At 44.4% G+C, this 21,284-nt stretch overlaps 1 protein-coding gene across 1 annotated transcript in view; it reads left to right on the forward strand.

Moving 5' to 3' along the window:
* Positions 1–21,284, forward strand: part of SPOCK2 (SPARC (osteonectin), cwcv and kazal like domains proteoglycan 2) — a 234,783-nt gene that overhangs the window by 128,846 nt on the left and 84,653 nt on the right. Inside the window, exon 3 of the mRNA XM_030204904.1 lies at positions 10,427–10,472. Coding sequence (XP_030060764.1) covers positions 10,427–10,472 — 46 coding nt within the window. The remainder of the gene's footprint in view (positions 1–10,426; positions 10,473–21,284) is intronic.

The following is a 21,284-nucleotide window of genomic DNA, read 5'->3' on the forward strand; positions in this document are numbered from 1 at the left end:
CTTCTGGCCTTCCCTCCCTGTGTCCCACTCTTGTCTGATGTAACTTCCGGTTTCTGTGAGGGCGGAACACAGGGAGGAAAAGCCCGAAGGGAGGTGATCTGTGACTGCTACTTCGAATGCAAGGGGCCCGGAGCCGAGCAGGCAGGCAGGTGAGACCGGGAACTGCAGCGCCGGCGGCCTGACCCCGGCGCCGGACCTCCCTTGGAGGCCCGGGCCCGGGGAATTTTGCCCCCCTCTTGGCAGCCCTGGTGGAGGCAGATGGTAATCCTCAAACATGATCAGAGTGTCATTGGGCAAAACACACAACCATTGGCGCCCCGTCACCTGCAGCACCTGTCCCCAAAACTGGTGTACCTTTGGGCATGCCCAAAACATATGTCCCAATGTTGCAAATGGGTATGGGCATTTCGCCATTTCCGCAAATTGCGCCCTATTTGCCAGATGTGGAGAAACGTAGAGGAACTTATATTGCATCTCCCATAACTGAGCCGCACAAGTGTTTCTGTAAATTTGCTGCAAACAAGTTTGTATATGTTGAGCCGACAGCTGTGTCGGCAGATCTGCAGACCAGCAGTGCACCAAACTTGCAAAGTTTATGTCTGTGGTAGAGTCTTGTAAATACTTATGGTGGAAGGCCAGCAGTACATGATTCTGTGCACCCAACGTGAGCACCTCATATATAGTGCCCTGCACATCCTCACATAGGTCTTCCCACGGCAGGCTCCTAACATAGTGTCGCAATTGGTAGTATGCAAAATAGTCTGTGGGAGGTAAACTGTACCGGACCCTGAGGTCTTCAAAAGACTGTAAGCGGCCATCTTCTGTCAGCACTTGTAACAGATAATGTATCCCCAGTGTGGCCCAACGAGAAAACACTGGAGACTCCGTGCCTGCAGGAAAATCTGGGTTATGTTGAAATGCCAAGAAGGGGGACGTCGCTGCTGAAAAATGATATCTCCTGCACAGCCATCTCCAGACCGCCCATGCTGCTTGGATAAACCAGTTAGCTCGAAGATTTGGTGGGGGGCGCTTTGGTATGGTGTGAAGTTGCCAACTAAAGTGATAATTACAAAAAAGAAAAGGTTCCAGGCTAGACACAGAGAAATCTGATACATTCCGGAACCAATCATTAATGTGCCTCATGGTGCACATTAAGATACCTCACATTGATCAAACCCAACCCCCCACATCGCTTGGGTTTACATAGTATCACTATTGGCAGACGGGCTCTCTTCCTTTGCCATAAGTATGCCTGTAACATTTTATGTAAGTCACGTTTATCCTTTCCCTGTAAATACAAAGGGAGCATCTGAAAAATATATAGCCATTTCGGGACTAGAATCATATTATACAGTGCTATATGCCCCATTAAAGATAGAGGGTATGCCCGCCACAAAGAAAGAGTCTGTCTTATAGATGACCACACAGGCCGTATATTATAGGTGTATAACTCTGCGAGGTTGGCAAGGATAAGGACCCCCAGGTATCTAATCCCATCATTTGCCCAGCTAAATGGGAATTTCCCTCTCCATGTGTCAGTCAGTGTAGATGGGAAAGCTAGGGCCATAGATTTCACCATACTGAGTCTGAACCCCAAAAAGGTCCCATAAACTGAGATTAAAGAAACTAATTGCAGGACAGATGCTTGGGGATTAGTGAGAATCAAAAGCAAATCATCCGCAAAGATCTTAACTTTAATCATTTGCTGCCCCATCTTCACCCCCTCCAGAGACTCAGACGCCCTCAGTGTGCAGAGTAAGGGTTGAAGAGTGAGAACAAAAAATAACGGGGATAAAGGGCAGCCCTGTCATGTGCCACAGAGAATGGGAAACTGTCTAGTCTGAAACCCATTTGCCAACAAGGCCGCTCTAGGCTCCGCATATAAAGCCTTAACCGCATTGAGAAACCACTCCGAAACCCCTAAGTGGGAGACAGTAGCAAACAAAAATCTCCAGTGTACTCTATCAAAGGCACGCTCCGCGTCTAAACTAACAGATACCAGGGGCATCCCGTTCCCTTGACAATGGAGGATAGCAAGCAATAGTCTACGTACGTCCCTTTACAAAGCCCACCTGATCAGTGTGAATGTACCCAGGTAACCCTTCTGCCAATCTATTAGCCAAAACCTTAGCCAATATTTTTATGTCAACATTGAGAAGCAAAATAGGGTGGTATGACCCTGGTGACTCACTAGGGCGGCCTGATTTAGGAATCAAGCATAAGAAAGCTGAATTTTCGTTATCTGGAAACCCCTGTGTCTCAATAACCTCATCGAGATAGTCCATTAGCGGATCTAATAACTGCGGCTGCATCATTTTATAGAATTCCCCTGTGTATCCACCCGGGCCCGGAGCAGGCCTTTTATCACACTCTGTATCTCTTTAGCTGCAAGTGACCTATCTAGAGCTGCTCTAAAGTCCTCTATGAACTGACCGATCCCTGAGTGTTCTAAGTAAGTTTGGATGGAAGCTGCCACGTCCGGAGGGGGGGGGGGGGGGTCCTCCGGATAGGCATACAGTTCCTTAAAGTGTGCTTCAAAAACCTCAGCAAATTCTTCCGTCTGCGAAGTGGTGTGGCCTGTTGGCGTTTGGATGACTGGTATGTACTGGGGTCCCTCCCACATCTTCACTACCCGGGATAGAAGTTTCCCTGTTTTATTCCCAAATCTGAAAAATTTCTGCTGTGTGTGCAAAAGCAATCGAGAGGTGTGTTCATGTACACATGTGTTTAAGGTTACTCCCGTAGCTTGTAACACGTCAAAAGCCTGCGGGGATGGTCGTGCTATAAAGGAGCGCTTCGCTGCCCTTAGTTTCCATTCTAAAGTGACTATCAGGGTTATTTTCGAAAGTGATCGCCGGGCATCTTCCGACATAAATCAGGAGATGGCCAGCGATCTCTCAAAAGTGGCGAAATCAGTATAATCGAAAGCTGCTTTTTTGACAGCATCGCCGCTTTCCCATCGCCGAGCCGGTGAAAGTTCAAGGGGGCGTGTCGGGGGCATAGCGAAGGCGGGGCATGAGCAGGCATGGGCGTGGCTACCAGATGGCCAGCTTTTGCGGATAATGGAAAAAAAAGTGGCGGTAATCAGTATTTCGCCGGGTTTACTTGGTCCTTTTATTTTCACGACCAAGCCTCAAAAAGGTGCCCCAACTCACCAGATGACCACCGGAGGGAATTGGGGATCACCTCCCTGTACTCCGCCAGTGGTCACCAACCCCCTCCCACACTAAAAAAATAAAAATAAAAACCTTTTTTGCCAGCTTGTATGCCAGCCTCAAATGTCATACCCAGCTCCCTGACAGCAGTATGCAGGTCCCTGGAACAGTTTTTGTTGGTTGCAGTGGACTTCAGGCAGGCAGACCCAGGCCCATCTCCCCCCAACCTGTTACACTTGTGGTGGTAAGTGTTGAGCCCTCCAAACCCCCCCAAAACCCACTGTACCCACATGAAGGTGCCGCCCTTCACCCATAAGGACTATGGTAATGGTGTAGAGTTGTGGGGAGTAGGTTTTGGGGGGGGGATTTGGGGGGCTCAGCACCCAAGGTAAGGGAGCTATGCACCTGGGAGGTATTTGTATATATTTTTTTAATTTTTAGAAGTGCCCCCTAGCGTGCCCGGTTGACAAATGCTGGCTCCTCCCATGACCAAATGCCTTGGATTTCACCGGGTTTGAGATCGCCAGCATTTTTTTCCATTATTGCTGAAAAACAAAACCGGCCATCTCAAATCCGGCGAACACTGGCATTTGGCCGGGCCAAACCGTATTATCGAAAGAAAAGATGGCCAGCCATCTTTTTTGATAATACGGTTATGGCCAGCTGTTGCGCCGCTGCCAAAATAGATCGCCGGCGATCTATTTCGCCGGCGCTGTTCGATTATGCCCCTCCACGTCTTGTGCTTGGCGCTTTTTGCTAGCACTCACATACACGATGATATGCCCTCTGATCACTACCTTCCCGGTGGGCCAAAAAATCCCTAGATTAATACAGGTAGTTGGGAAACGCCACCTCGAGCCCTGCTGTGCAAGAGGGCCAATCTCAATATCTATCCATATCAGAGCGTGGTCTGAAATCTCTTCCAGTCCAATAACCACTGACTGCACTCGAGAAAACAATTTACTGCGTACCAGGATATAATCCAATCAAGATAGGGAGTGATGGGCCCTAGAGGTATGCGTGTAATCTTTTTCTTCAGGGTGCAAAAGGCGCCAGGAATCTAGCAAATCCAGGGCCCTACATAGGGACTGTAACTCAGTATCTCCTCTGCCCCCTCGCAGCAGTCCCGGACCCGAGCGGTCCAACTCAGGTTCCATAACCACATTCATGTCTCCCGCCACTATCAAAGGATAAGAAGTGTAGTTAATGCATTCTTTCAGCAAAGATCTAAAAAAGGAAGAATCTTTCGGGATGGGGCCATATACCCCCACCACAACTAAGTCTTTACCCTGTATATTCAATAAGACTCCTATGCAGCGCCCTTGAGTATCTTTAAATAGTTGTCGAGCTGTAAAGGAAAGCGATTTGTGCAGGAGAATGGCTACGCCCCCCTCCCCCAACAGCCCTGGGAGGGGGAGCAAAAAACCTGGCTGACTCACTGGCGCTTCAAGTTTAGATGTTCTACTTGCAACAGTCTAATCTCTTTCAGACACACCACGTCTGCTTTGTGGCGTTTAAGGGCCCCCAAAATCTTTGTGCGTTTTACCGGGGAAGTGACCCCACAGACATCCCACGATATAAATCTAAGAGGCCGCAGATGCCCTTGGGTGGCATTCATCCCTTTCCAAGTCTAACCCACATCCCTCTCGTCAGCAACTTATTATGGTCTACCGCCAGACACTCAGCCTCGCCCAGCAGCACTCGCAACCCCCATCTCCAATCATTCACCTGCATATCGCTCACACAACCCCACCCCTCCACATAGCAACCTCCCTTCACTGCCCACCCCCTTCTATCCCCTCTAAATCCCCGCCCGCACCCCCACCCCTATCTTCCCACATCCCATTCCCAAGCTTCCCTTGAAAATCCCCACCACACCTACATGTGATGAGAAGGAGAGATCACCCCACTGTTATTATGGAAATGGGACTTGATATACCGCCTTTCTGTGGTTTTTGCAACTACATTCAAAGTGGTTTACATGGTATATTCAGGTACTTATTTGTACCAGGGGCAATGGAGGGTTAAGTGATTTGCCCAGAGTCACAAGGAGCTGCAATGGGAATTGAACTCAGTTCCCCAGAATTAAAGTCCACTGCACTAACCACTAGGCCACTCCTCCACACCTCCCGCATGACATCACTATAGTTACCGCTATTCATGAAAGTCACTCAGTCCCAGTACACCTCTTGTAGTCCAGATTATGAACCCCATCAAGGTGGCAAACTTTCAGTCTCTTTAATCTGTTTTAAAAACTGTAGAGCCTCCGCTGGCAAACCACAAGCTTGCCATTGTCCTTTATGAAAAATTTTCAACAGGGCTGGGTGCAAAAACATGAGCCGAATCTTAAGTTCTCTCAATTCAGTGCAGAGCGGTGAAAAACGGCGCATCTTCTCCTGCAATGCTGCTGAATAATCCTGGTAAATCTGCACCGGATGCCCCTCATATTTAAGAGAGTCTTTTTTGAGTCTAAAGCCGCACAGGATTCCTGCTTTGTGTATGTAATTGTGCACCTTTGCCAGCACCGCTCGAGGTCTATTCATCCCCTCTTTCAAGTGGCCTACGCGGTGTGCTCGTTCTAGGCACAGGGGGCCCATGCTATCCGATAAAGCAAACTCCGAGCACAGCCATTTTTCCAGCGAGTCTGGCAGGGCACGATCTTGGAGAGATTCCAGCAGCCCTATCAAGCGTATGTTACTCCTACGGGAGCGGTTTTCTAAGTCATCTACCTGTGTTTCCAGGGTTTGTATCTGTTTCTCTAGCTGTTCCGTGCGTTTGTAGGCCCCGGTTCCCGCATCTTTCGACGCTGATACTCGTTCTTCCAGTTCTGTAATCCTTGTAGTTGTGTCCGCCAACAATCCTTCCATCGCCAGTAGCTGGTCAGACAACTTATTCCAATGGGGTTCGAGAGCTCTTCCAACCACCTCGGTAATTTGCTGCAGTTGCGCCACCGAGAAGGTCGGACTTCCACTAGTCTCCTCTGACGCCATTTTGTCCTCCGACCCTCACGGTTTCTCTCGCTCTGATTTCTGATTTTTCCCCGGCATTTTAGATACGGATGGGGACAGGAATCTGTCCATCAGTTACTCACTAGTGCCTCCAAACTTCCCAACCAAAGATCACTTTTGCGGATCGCAAAAAAAGGGGCTATGGAGGTGCGGGAACCCTGGAGAGGAGCCAGTGCATGTCTGCTCCCCTCAGCACATCACGTGATCTCCTTAGCATATTTAAAAATGATATGGAAATTGGAATGACAAGTGAGGTAATTAAATTTGCAGATGTCACAAAACTATTCAAGGTTGTTAAAATACAAGCGGACTGTGAAATATTGCAGGAAGACCTTAACAAATTTGAAGACTGGACATCAAAATGGCAGATGAAATTTAATGTGGACAAATGCAAGGTGATGCACATTGGAAAGAATAATCCGAATCATAGTTACCTGACGCTAGGATCTACCTTGGGTTTCAGAACTCAAGAAAAAGATCTAGGTGTCATTGTAGAAAATACACTGAAATAAGTACATAAGTATTGCCACACTTTGACAGACCAAGAGTCCATCAAGCCCAGCATCCTGTTTCCAACAGTGGCTAATCCAGGTCACAAATACCTGGCAAGATACCGAAAAAGTTCAATACATTTTATGCTGCTTATCCCAGAAAAAAGCAGTGGATTTTCCCCAAGTCAATTTAATAATGGTCTATAGACTTTTCCTTTAGGAAGCCGTCCAGACCGTTTTAAAACCCCGCTTACCACATTCTCTGGCAATGAATTCCAGAGTTTAATTACACGTTCAGTGAAGAACAAAATTTCTCCGATTCGTATTAGATTTACTACTTTGTAGGTTCAACGCATGCCCCCTAGTCCTAGTATTTTTGGAAAGAGTAAACAAATGATTCACGTCTACCCGTTCCACTCCACTCATTATTTTATAGACCTCTATCATATCTCCCCTCATCCTTCTTTTCTCCAAGCTGAAGAGCCCTAGACGCATCAGCCTTTCCTCATAGGGAAGTTGTCCCATCCCCTTTATCATTTTCATCGCCCTTCTCTGTACCTTTTCTAATTCCACTATATCTTTTTTGAGATGGGGTGACCAGAATTGCACACAATATTTGAGGTGCAGTCACACCATGGAGCAATACAAAGGCATTATAACGTCCTCATTTTTGTTTTCCATTCCTTTCCTAATAATACCTAACATTCTATTTGCTTTCTTAGCCACCGCTGCACACTTAGCAGAGGGTTTCAACGATGACACCTAGATCCCTTTTCTGGTTGGTGACTCCTAAAGTGGAACCTTGCATCACGTAGTTATATTTCGGATTCCTCTTTCCCACATGCATCACTTTGCACTTGCTCACATTAAACGTCATCTGCCATTTAGACGCCCAGTCTCCCAGTGTCTTAATGTCCTCTTGTAATTTTTCACAATCCTCTCGCGATTTAACAACTTTGAATAACTTTTTGTTGTCAGCAAATTTAATTACCTCACTAGTTACTCCCATCTCTAGATCATTTATAAATATGTTAAAAAGCAGCGGTCCCAGCACAGACCCCTGGGGAACCCCACTATTTACCCTTTTCCATTGAGAATACTGACCATTTAACCCTACTCTCTGTTTTCTATCCTTTTAACCAGTTTTTAAACCACAATAGGTCACTACCTCCTATCCCATGACTCTCCAATTTCTTCTGGAGTCTTTCATGAGGTACTTTGTCAAACACTTTTTGAATATCCAGATACACAACATCAACTGGCTCGCCTTTATTCACATGTATATCTAATTTTTCATTTAGTGCAATATATTCTAACTTTCCCATCTTATTTCTTAGGCCTCTGGCATTTGCATATAGACATTTCAAACTATGTTTGTTGTTCCTATTTACATCATGCTCAGTACTTGACAGTATTAATTTGCAAACTTTTGTCTAATTTTTATTTTTATTTGACACCTGATCTGCTATGGTCTCTTTTGCAACCACTCTATCGGGATACCCTATCTTCCCTATTTTGGTGATATCTTTAAAAGTTACCTTATTCTGAACCATGCGCTTTTGAGTGACTTTCGGCCTTCCCCTAGTCTCTAGTTTAAAAGCTACTCTATCTCCTTTTTAAATGCCGATATCAGCAGCCTGGTCCCACCCAGTGTGCAGCAGCAGCCAAAAAAGCAAACAGGATGCTAGGAATTATTGGAAAAGGGGTGGTGAATAAGACCGAAAATACTAGAATGCCTCTGTATCACTCCATGGTGTGACTATACCTTGAGTATTGCGTTCAGTTCTAGTCGCTGTATCTCAAAAAAGATATAGCAGTGTTAGAAAAGGTTCAAAGAACAGCGACCAATATGATAAAGGAGATGGAACGCCTCTCATATGAGGAAAGGGTTCTTCAGCTTGGAAAAGAGAAGGATGAAGGGAGATATGATTGAGGTCTACAAAATCCTGAGTGGTGTAGAACGGCAGTAAAGTTACATGGAAACAAATAGGAGGAAATATTTTTTCACTCAACGAATTGTTAAGCTCTGGAACTCTTTGCCAGAGGATGTGATAACAGCGGCTAGTGTATCTGGGTTTAAAAAAGGTTTGGCAAGTCCCTGGAGAAAAAGGTCCATAGTCATGGGAAGCAACTGCTTGCCCTGGGATTGGTAGCATGGAATGTTGCTTCTATTTGGGTTTCTGCCAGGTGCTTGTGACCTGGATTGGCCATTGTTGGAAACAGGATACTGGGCTAGATGGACTATTGGTCTGACCCAGTATGGCTATTCTTATGTTCTTATGTTACTGAAGCACTGCTTTCTCTCCCCCCCCCCCCCCCCCCCCCCCACTGGCAGCAAAGTGGTTGGAGGACTCCCACCCAGCATACAGGGAACAGTGCTTCAGACCTCTGGGTAGGTCATGGGGAGGGGGGTGGGTGGGTGGGCAGGGTTCTAGAACCAACTTATCTTTCCATATACTGGAGTCTCTGCTCTCAACTACTTTGGAGGTAATTATATAACTGGGCACTCACATTTCAGCACCCTTTGCACATTTGAATGTACAGAATACCTCCAAGCTTGCAGATAAGTGGGCACTTAAGCACATAAATGGCAGCAAAACAGTTAAGTGATATTCTGCAAGGGTGGGCATCAGTGGCATAGACCGTAGATACACGGGGGTCATTCACATGGGCAGAGCATGGGAAGTGTATGGCTGGTGCCTACCACTTCCAAAATACTGTAAGTTACGGGCAGCCTTGCCATAAGTAGGCACCTGTCTTACACCAGGTCTATAGTACCTAGATTATTGGTTACACTAGTTTTCTCTAATGGGGTCTGAGCACCCAGGTGCTGATGGGACCACTAAAAGGCAGACAGAATGAATGACACCAAGAGCATGTGGCAGTGCCCTCTGATTTGTGCCATCAGCTCCCTAGCACTGAGCACTTAACCGCCATGACAATAAGGGCTACTTTTTACTGGTGCTGACTTACAGAAGTAACCAAATAAATGAAGTTGTTCCTTGACTGGCTGGTCCACATATCAACCCTACTCCATTGCTTCCATCACATAACATCTTTCTGTGGTCCGGTCCTTCAGCAGCTTCTTAGTAACTTTTTATTTTTTATTTTTTATACTTCTCATTTGGAGGATTTTTATTTTATATTTTAGCTCAGTTCCATTGAAGTCCAGGGCTAGATTTCCTACAATACGCTGTGCATGCTGTTTTCTACGCATCAAGAAATGTGGTTCTTGGGCTCGGAGGTGTGCATTGCTGTCTTGGGCTACGACGTCTGTAGTTTTTGCTTCTCTGTATTCAAAAAATCCAGATCCAGTGGATGAGGGAGGGACACTGCTGTGCCCCTACTCCCCAACTCTCCATTCAGATATTCAGATTCTGGTTTTAAGGGTATGATATGGCAGTCACCAGCTGCAAATGTTTATGCCATAGAGACTGATGACTAGTTTCTCCAATCTATTACAATCTTCTGCTGATCAAATTCTTCTGTTTCTTCCCACTTGCCCTTCCACGATTCTCTTTCCATCCTCTTCCCTTTCTCGCCCCCTTGTATCGCTTTGACACTTTCTTCTTGTGTCTTGTGTTCTATCCTTATCCCTTGCCTATCTCTGCCTCTCTTTCCATATGTATTTCTTCTCCATATTATTGTACTCTTTTCCTTTTTTTCATTACTTTTTCTATCTCTCTTGTTTTTCTCTCTCACTGTTTCTTTGTATCTTTCCTTTTCTCTTTCTTCTTTCCGCCTCTTCCCTTTCCTTTCTTTGATGCTCCAGGATGATTATATCAAGAGCTGGGAGGACACCCAAGCTGGAGATGAAGGTAAGAGTTTAATTGTTCTTCCTTTCATTTGATGTTTCATTGTGTTTGCCAATTTCTTTATACCTCCAGAAATATTTGGTGGCTTCTTGTGTTCATATGTGATTCTTACTGTGTTGTATTAATGAGTTCTATGATGAATAAGCAATCTCGCTATATATCCACAATAAAATAGAGGAAAAAGATCTCAGAAACCACGACAGACAAGCTATCAACTCGTTGCCTGTTGTTATTATGGTTCCAGTTTTCATACATCGATCCTAAAAAACCTTCATACTGAAACATACTTATTTAAATTTCACATTTTTATAAAATTTGGGCCGCTTTTACTAAGCCGCGTAGGCATTTACATGTGCCCAACGCATGCCAAAATGGACTTACCACCCGCCTACTGCGTGGCTCTTGCGGTAATTTCATTTTTGACGTGTGTCCAATATGTGTGGCTGATACACGTAGGTTATTACCGCTCAAATTCTTTGCCGCTAGGTCTATGGCTGGCGGTAAGGTCTGAGACCCAAAATGGACACGCGGCAATTTTGATTTTGCTGCACGTCCATTTTCGGGAAAAAAAAGAGGCCTTTTTTACAGGTGCGCTGAAAAATGATTCTGCACGCACCCAAAACCTGCGCCTACACTACCACAGGGCATTTTGTAAAAGGACCCCCTTATTCTTAATTTTTTTAACATGATTAATCATGTTTTCATTAATCAAATTCAAACTTATCTTGATAATAGCAGCCTCTGTTGATGGCAGAAATTTAAAGCCTGTGCTTGACTAAAACACCGTGGCTTTAAGTTTCTGTTATCTCCAGAGGCTGTTGTTATCAAGATAAGTTTGAATTTGATTGATGAACATGATTAGGTTTCCAGCGGTAAGAGCAGGGATTGTTTGTGCGCTGAGCATTGGGAGTACATAAGAAATTACCTTACTAGCATCTGTTTAACTACATTTAAATACAATTTGCGACCATCTCTGGCATGGACATTGTTTCCTGGGCTAAAGCCCTCTGAGCATTCTGCACAGATTAATATGTGTGCTATTCCGGTGCTAACTGGCCTTAACTCTGGCGGTAGGTTTTGAGAATTGGCCCCTCTAGGTTTGTACCTGAGGTGGGCCGCCATAGATTTGGCCCTGTACCCCCCCTGCCGATGACCCTCTCGACCCCCCCGCCGTCGCCGTGGGCTACCTTTGCTGGGGTGGGACCCCAATCCCCGCCAGTCGAGGAGGTCCTCTTCTTCCCGCGAAGGATTCGTTCTGTTTCTGACGTCCTGCATGTTGTACGTGCAGGATGTCAGAAACAGAACAAAGCCTTCGCGGAAAGAAGAGGACCTCAGCTGGTGGGGATTGGGGTCCCCCGCCAGCAAAGGTAGCCCACGGCGGGGGAGGGTTGACGGCGGGAGGGGGTTGAGAGGGTCGTCGGCAGGGGTCATCATAGTTGGTGGCGGCGGCAGGGGGGGTCGATAATGGCTGGGGGGAGGTCGGCGGCGCTGGGGGTGGGGGCTAAAATGTGCTCCCTCACCTCGGGCTCTGGACCCCCCTCCCGCCGAAGTCTGGCTACGCCCCTGCCTGAGGCAATGGAGGGTTGTGACATGCCCAAGATCATGAGGAGAGGCAGTGAGATTTGAAACAGCATCAGATTTACATATAAACTTGGCAACCTACAACTTAGGGCCTCCTGTCACAAGGGGCCTCATGCTTCACTGACAAAAAATGAAATGAATTTGTAAATAATGAAAATTACAGTATAACACAATCATAATTATAGTTTTTATTATTGACTGTTGTTGGTTGTTTAATTTTTTTATTTATTATTGTCTATTAAGTGTACAATTTACTTTCTACTTAATCGAGGGAGGCCTCATAAATGTTACAGCTTAGGTGCCATAATGGGGGTAATTCTATCACCGGGCAGCTCCATTTAGGCATCTCAAGGATGCATAGTGAGAGCATGTTCTATCACAACACAAGTAAAAGAACACGATGAGCCTTTAGGGTTAGGGAACTTCAGAGTATAGTTTATTGAAGGACCTGACATGGGCCGTGTTTTGGCTAATGCCTGCTTCAGGGGTCACAGAAAAGGCATCTAGTTCTTATTCCCACTTCTTCAATAGCAGAGAAAAACAATACTGATCCTGGTCATTCCCATTGTTCAGCAAAATCCTGAAATGAAATAGCTGGAATAAGGACTACATAAGAACATAAGCATTGCCATACTGGGACAGACTGAAAGGTCCATCAAGCCCAGTATCCTGTTTCCAACAGTGGCCAATCTAGGTCACAAGTACCTGGCAAGATCCCAAAACAGTATAATACATTTTATGCTGCTTATCCTAGAAATAAGCAGTGAATTTTACCAAGTCCATCTTAATAATGGCATATGGACTTTTCTTTTATAAAGCTATCCAAACCTCTTTTAAACCTCGGTAAGCTAACTGCTTTTACCAAATACTGTCAAAGAATTCCAGAGTTTAATTACACTTTCAGTGAAGAAATATTTTCTCTGGTTTATTTAAAATTTACTACATAGCAGCTTCATTGCATGCCCCCTAGTCCTAGTATTTTTGGAAAGAGTAAACAAGCGATTCACGTCTACCCGGTCCACTCCACTCATTATTTTATAGACCTCTATCATATCTCCCCTCAGCTGTCTTTTTTTCAAGCTGAAAAGCCCTAGCCGCTTTAACCTTTTCTTATAGGGAAGACAGCCCAATCCCTTTATCATTTTCGTCGCCCTTCTCTGTACCTTTTCTAATTCCATTATATCTTTTTTGAGATGCAGTGACCAGAATTACACACAATATTTGAGGCACTGTCGCACCATGGAGTGGTACAAAAGCATAATAAAATCCTCATTTTTGTTTTCCATTCCTTTCCTAATAATACCTAACATTCTATTTGCTTTCTTAGCCGCCGCCACACACTGAGCAGAGGGTTTCAACGATGGCTCCTAGATCCGTTTCCTTGGTTGGAGACTCCTTGCATTAAGTAGCTATAATTCGGGTTCCTCTTTCCCACATGCATCACTTTGCACTTGCTCACATTAAACATCATCTGCCATTTAGATGCGCAGTCTCCCAGTGTCGTAAGGCCCTCTTGTAGTTTTTCACAATTCTCTTGCGATTTAACAACTTTGAATAACTTTTTGTTGTCAACAAATTTAATTACCTCACTAGTTACTCCCATCTCTAGATCATTTATAAATATGTTAAAAAGCAGTGGACTAGGTGCCTTTTCTGTTACGCTTGTGACCCCTGACATAGGAATTAGGTGAAACACGGTCCATGTCGGGCCCTTCGATAAACCAAACTCTGATGTTTCCTAACCCTGCAGACTCATCGTGTTCTTTTACTTGTGCTATTTTTTTGTACTTTGGACTGCCTCTTTTTGGAGACCCTGTTCTATATTCCATTATGAAATACTAGTGTGCCTGCAATTACACCACCCAAAGACCTGGAGTAATTGCAGTTGCGTAAATGCGGCAAGGACACAGCCCTTAGATGCCTTACTAGTGCTTACACACCCAATTATAGAATTACCCATAATCCCCTGGATTCTATATATGGTGCTCAGATTTGAGCGCCTAAATTTGCGTGTGATCCTGAGATGCATGCACAAATTAATTGGCTAATGAGCAATAATTGGCCACTAACAACCAATTATCGACATTGACACCAATTAGGATTTGCGTGCATTTATGGCTGCGTACTATTCTATAGTGCTTGGTGCCCAAATCCCATAGCATGTAACTCAAAAGGGGGTATGGCCATGGAAGGTGCATGAGTGTAGCAAAAAAAGCTGCATGCATTGTTACAGAATAATGGGGTGCCCCCAACTTGGGCCCCAGCATTTACACCAGGTTTCAGCAGGCATAAGTCTGGCGTCCAAAGTTAGGACATGGGAATCAGTGCTAACCTTTATAGAATCATGCTTAGGACTGATCTTTTCCACCACCTGTTTTTGAGTGCCAGTTTATAGAAACCAGCCCAACATGTATAAATCTGACCTTGATTTGAAGCAGGCGTTCTTGGTTCATCCCACTGCTCTAAGCATTAAGCTACTCCTCTACGCCTCCTCCATGTGTGTTTTTTTCTGGTTGATGACCAATAGAAGTAACAAATTCCTCTAAACATTAGTCTGTTCCTCCTCCATATGCTGACAATATATGCACATACACTATCTGAATTTTAGGAGTCCACTAAGGGTCGTCTTTATTGAATGTCAATTCAGTTGAGGACTCGACATGGAGTCCTTGACTGAACTGACGTTCAATAAAGATGACAGTGGATTCCAGTTTCTGTGTTTTTATTTAGAGGGCTCATTGCACTACCCTACTTTGCTTTTTTTCTCTGTTGGACTACCATAGGGTTGTTTGTCTTCTTTTTGGTTTGTGATATCTGAATTTTATGCACATAAAATTCCTATCTATAGAGTTTTACATGTGTAATATCTTGGCTGCAGAATTTGTTGTGCAGAAGTTTCTGCAGGCAAGGATTTTACACACACAAACTACATATGTCCATATGAAATAGAGCAGAGATGGACACCATCATTAAGCCCAGAAGACTTTTCTACAGTATTTCTGTTCAAGGAACCCCTAAAGCTCATGCAATGAAGGTGCAAGAATGGTTATATTTTCAGTGTAGTCATTGAAATACACTGTAGACAACCCCCACCTCCATCCCGTCTTGCAGTGGGTATGTTTATGTTAATACCATCAATGATGTATTGATGATGCCAGTGCCTCTATAAAGTCTTGTTCAGAAGGGGGAGCTGGACCTTTTTCTGGATCTCTCTGCTTTTCTTGCAGTCACTGGGACTCATGACTGAAGTAGTAGGTTCTGGGGCCAAGGAGGTCAATTGAAGAAATGAAAGAAGTCTTTTCCCAGATAGTAAGATTAAGAATATGTACCTCCAGAATCCCCAAGACGTTCAGTGAGTCAGTAAGCTTGGCAGTGAGGATTTGTATCTCCACAGACCCATGAATCAAGGAATCAGAGAGGTTCCATGAATCCCCTAGTGAAGAGACACATAAGGATCCACAAGGACACTATCAGAGAAGTGTCTGGCTAACTAGAAAAACCTGGATGGTCAAGTACAGTAGAAATCAGGACTGGCTTAATCTATGGACCAGGTGAGGCAGTGGCTCAAGACATGTGAAAAAGGGCACCAAAATCCTGGTCTAGCATATTGTTCCCCCCCCCCCCCCCCTCTGCCTGAAGCTCAGTAACCACAAGATAGGAGAGAGGGAAGAAGGAAGGAGAGATACCGAACTGGAATTTTGATGCCCTTTATCATTAGTGGAGGAGTGGGGAGGAGGAAGGAGGACTTGAGAGGAGGAGATACTGGATCACCAGCGGGAGAAGAGACTGAAAGGAATGATACAGGATTGTGGGCTGGGGGCGGGGTGCACCAATACAAGAGTTGGCTCAGGACACCACAGACCCTTGAGCCGGTCCTGGTAGAAAGGTACTCTAGTAATACAAAGATCCATTCTGCCATGTTATCTATTATTCATACTTTTCCTTATCCTCTTGGCTATGGACTCTTTTGAACTATCAAGTCAATAAATATTTTCTCTTGTAGACAGCCATTCTGACTGGACATTGTATGGTGGTTCTGAGTGTGAGGAGTACCAAAGGGACCCCTAAATCCACAAACGTTAGAGCCTTGAAGATGTTTCTTCTGTCTACTCTACTGTACAATGGCCCTAAGGGTGAAGGGCATAGAAAGCCAGCCTTTATTTGCTGCATTTCATATGAACTGTACCCTAGTTCTTCATCAAAAGAAGTACCTAAGTTTTAGATCTATCTTTGATGGTCAGGTTTCCATGCAATAAAAATTATGAGCTCAATATTCAGTAAGGAAAGCTTATGTAGATAAAGTTACCTATATAGCTTTATACAGATCTTCAGTAGAACAGTCACCGAGACTGTGCCGCCTTCCTCCAAACATGCTGTGATCACACAGCTACTCAAAAATCCTTCAGCAGTTTTACATGTTTTGTCATTTTCTCCTCTATTATTATTGGAGTTGTTTTTTAAAAATGTAAACCTCTTTAAATCCTTTGGGAATGACAGTAGTATAGAAAACTCCAATAATGTAGTATAGTAGTATTAACCTCAAGATTTTTTCTACTTGTATTTCAAAGATTAATATCAGGTTCTGTCTGAGAACAAAGACTTTGATGGTTTGTCTAGCGATAATAAATGTTTACATGTTATATTTAACTGAGAAATAAAATAGATACAATTTAGAACAACCACACATATGTAAAGCACTTAGAAATGGGTATTATCAACACTGATCAAGTTGTACTATCAGATCTAATTAGCTAACAAAATCTTCATATCTCATATCTCAATATACTTAACTACCCTAAAGTTGATAAGGGTAATTTTCAAACCTTGACAGTTGAGGAGCTGAGGCTAGAAGGTATTTTGTATATTTTCTTTTGGGGCAAAGCAGTTTCATTGAAGAAGCTGGCAACGTAGTAACATAGGGGTCCTTTTATAAAGGCGTGCCAAAAAGTGTCCTGCAGTAGTGTGGAAACCTGTATTGGATGCGAGCTGGACCATTTCTCCAGTGCATCTGGAAAAAAGGGAGGGAGGGTTTTGTGACAGGAAATGGACGTGCAGCAAAATGAAAACCAGTGTGCGTCTATTTACAGCCTGAGAACTCAATGCCGCCCATTGACTTAGCAGAAAGGGCTCACTTGTTACCTGCACGGTAACCGTCCAGTGTGTGCCAACTGCCGATTACCGCCGAGAATGCCTCCACAGTAGAAAATAGAAAATTATTCTCTACCGCATGTTTTTGGCACTCGCCAAACTCAGAATTACCACCAGGCGCATGTGCTAGCCAGGAAGGAATGCTGATTTGACCCGTGCTGCATGCGCGTAGGCTCTTACGTGCCTTTGTAAAAGGGCCTCATAGTAAATGACAGCAGATAAAGACCCGTATGGTCCATTCAGTCTGCCCGACAAGGCAGCCAGAGTTATACCTACATCCTTCTATGCCCTGCTTAAAGCATGAAGGTCACTTAAGTTTTGCTTTGATTCCAACCTCTTTCAATACAGGGATCCTTTATGTTTATCCCACACATTTTTGAAGTCCATCACTGTTTTTGTCACCATCACCTCCCCATGGAGGGTATTCCAGGTATTCACCACCCGCTCTGTGAAAAAGTATTTCCTGATGTTACTCTTAAATCTACCACCCTGCAGCCTCAAATCATTTCCTCTAGTTCTACCATTCTTTGGCTCTGAAAAAGATTTGTTTGTATATTAATTCTTTCCTTGTACAAATCATTGGTGAGGCCCCACTTGGAGTATTGTGTTCAGTGAAAGAAAAAAGGGCTGGATTCTATATATAGTGCCAAAATAATCAGCCCTTAAAAAAGAGCTACTCTATAAGCCATGCTTAAATTTAGGCGCAGTTTATAGAATAGCGCTTACACCCGAGATTCATGCCTAACTTTAAGCACGGCCATCTGCACAAATATAAGAGCCTACATTAGGAGTGTATTCCTGTTATTCTACAACAGCGCACGTTAATTTTAGAAATGCCCCCGTTTCACCCATGTTGCCCCCATTTCCATGCCTCCTTTTTCAAATCACATATAAAAATTTAGACATGGATCCTGCACCTCAATTTGCTTGAATAAAGTTCAATTACATTTAATTAGTGCCAATAATTGCTTGTTAAAATCCAATTGTGGGTGCTAATTATCTTGTTATTTAATTAAATTGTGTGTGCAAATTGGGCATGCAATTATTAGCAACTTTTATAGAATTAGGGGAGAAAGACTTGAAGCAATTCAGAGGAAGGTGACAAAAATGGTATGGGGTTTGTGCGAAAAGACGTATGAGAAGAGACATGACCTGAATATGTAAAGGAAAGGAGGGTCAGGGGAGACATGATACAGATGTTTAAATACTTGAATGGTACTAATATACAAACACATTTTTTTCAGAGATGAAGAAGCAGTGGAATTGGGAACATAATTGAGGTTGCAGGGTGGTACACTCTACCACCCTGCAACCTCAATTCATGTCCTCAACTTATATCGCTTCCATGTCTCTGAAAACAATTTCAAGCACTGGCATCTCGGTCTCTCAGAGGAATTAGAAGTTTACAATGTGCAGGCTGGATGAAGGGCGGTTGTCACCAAAGTTGGCAAGTAGCAGTGTATGTGGATTCCACTTCAGAGTGCATTTTTTCTAGCAAAAAAGGTGCCGGTACTCAAATGCTAAGCCAACCTTCAGGGGTGGGGTGATCACTGAGGGACCCACCCCACAATAGCCAGGCCCCTTGCAACCAGTCACAGAATCTATGACAAGGCAGAATTGGTGTGTAGAGCCTGAGCTCTTTTATTAAACTTGGGGACCATGGGTCAATTTTAGCAGACAATGGAAAAGGTGCTGGTACTCAGTACCCCCTCAAAAAAAGCCCTGTACCCTTCATGTAATGCCCACTGTAACCTGTGTGCATCCTGACATAGCATTTGAAAATGTACCTGAAAATGTATTATATTTAGCTATCGTATTTCTTTCCCTCCACAGTCTCCCTGAAGCTAGCTGTGCAACCTTTGGATTTCTACCCTAATTAGTACAATTAAATAAAAAGCCTTGGGGTAATTTAAGTGTGAATATCTCTATCTGTTTTATTACTTCGCCCGCCAGCTAATTCTTCCCTTTGATGCTCTGCTGCCAAACATTTGCTACTCCAAGTTCCGGATCCATCTAGTTTTTAAATTTGTTTGGGGAATTGTCGCATCAGATAATACTCTCATGGATACTAAGTGCTTTGCTCAGTTCTGCAGCCTCTAAGAAGTCTCACTTAGTGCATTCAGTTTAGTCTACCCCCATGATTCTCAGAAAAATTACAATTCTTGAAACAGACCTGTTATCGTCTTGTACACTGCTGCTGAAAATCACAGTGACGGTTAGCTAAGGCCTGTTGTTTAAAGCCTGCAAAGAGAAATCATTTTTCTATAGTTATTCTGTTGGTGAAAAAATGCCCAAGTGAATTTACTGTATGTGCAGTGAAAAGTCTGTTATATCCACTTTCATTTGGATGTAAACAAAAAACAGCTCTGTTCTTGCTTCTGGAAAATTGTCTAAATTGTTTTGTGATAGAACTAGAGAATGACATGGGAGCGGGTAATCACGGTAAACTGCAGTAATCCGCAGTAAAACCTCACAAATGGGGAAAATTTTCAAAGTTTTACCGTGGGTGCAAAAAGAGGTTATTTATACGCCCCGCAGGAGCAGTAATAACCCCTGCACCCGCGGTACAACAGACGCTTACCTTTTTCTCGTACTCCCTCCCTTCTTTCCTTCCAAGTCCAGTGTTGTTCGCTTGCTCTCGCTGCCCCCCCCCCCCCCCCCGCCGCCATCGTCTGGTCCTGTATCTCACTTTCCCTCCCCCTCTGCAAGCTCCGGTGTCACTCCTGCACCTCTCTGCTGTGCTCCCACTGGACCCTTACCGGGGAGGGAGAATGCAATACAGGACCCAGCAGGGGGCAGGGGTGGGAGCAGCAGGGGGAGGGGTGGCAGCAGCAGGGGGAGGGGTGGGAGAGTGAGCAACACCCGAACCTGTGGGAAAGGAGGGAGGGAGAGTGACACCAACCCTGTGGGGGGGGGGGGGAGGCAGGAAGATTGGGAGAGTGACACCAAACTTGGGAGGGGGAGGGAGGGAAAGCAACACAAGAACTTGAGGGGAGGGTGAGTAAAAGTGACACCAGACTTTGGGGGGGGGGGTGGTATGGAGGGAAAGCAACACCAGACTTTGTGGAGGGGGACAGGGAGGGAAAGTGACACCGGACCTTGGAGGGAAGGAAGAAGGGAGGGAGGGAGGGAGAGTGACACGATCTTGCAAGGGGGAAGAGGAAGGAAGGGCATGGGGTCTAGGGCCTTGGAAGCAAGGGAATGAAAGAGAGAAAAAGATGGAGCTGGGGACTGATAGGGTGATGAGATCCAGTGGAGGGTAGATGAGGGCTAAGGAAGTGGGTGAAAAAAGATAGGGGTTTAGGAGACTGGATATTAAGTGAGAGACGGAGGGAGCAATGGTAAAAGCTAGTAGGTAGATGAGAAGTGAAACAGAGACTAAGGTGAGAGAAAGGGGGATAAACACAAATAAGAGGGGGAGACATGAAATGAAAGGTCACTGCCAGACAGATGTAGAGAAGGAAATGACAGAGCCAAGAGGAGAGAGAAGAAATGGAAACGCCAAAGTGGAAAAGAATTTAGAGAAGACGGACACATGGAAAGTGGAAAAGAGACTGGTACCATCCCAATTAGAAAAATAAAGTGCTCGGGCAACAAAGGTAGAAAACAAATATTTTTATATAATACTTTTTAAGGACTGAGATGTGCCTGTTTTGTGAAATGTACGTTTTTTTTCTATTTTTGTATTTTGCAGAATGCAGGAGAAAATACATTTCTGTTTCTCTTTTACCAGTGTTTGCCTGACTTTCTTGAGGGAGATCTCTATTTCAGTTTTTCTGTGGTTCCCTGTTTTGTATAGTGAGAAAAGAATTAAATGTGATTGGAGTTGTAGAATGATTAGAAAAACTAGTGCTCATTATTGCTTGTTATGTGAATGAATATTCCATCACTGTTTCATTATTGCTTGCCAGACCAGCCCAGTATTATTACGTTTTAAGGGCATTTGTTTTAATTCGTGTATGCAGTCCTTACATGCACACGATTTTGCTTTTTAAACCCAAAGGTAAATCTTGTGGTTAAACAGCAAGGCTTCTGTGGATAGGGACAGAGTTTGTGGGGATGGGGATAGAATTCGCAGGGACGGGG

Source organism: Microcaecilia unicolor, chromosome 5 (genome assembly GCF_901765095.1).
Source record: "Microcaecilia unicolor chromosome 5, aMicUni1.1, whole genome shotgun sequence".
NCBI lineage: Eukaryota > Metazoa > Chordata > Amphibia > Gymnophiona > Siphonopidae > Microcaecilia > Microcaecilia unicolor.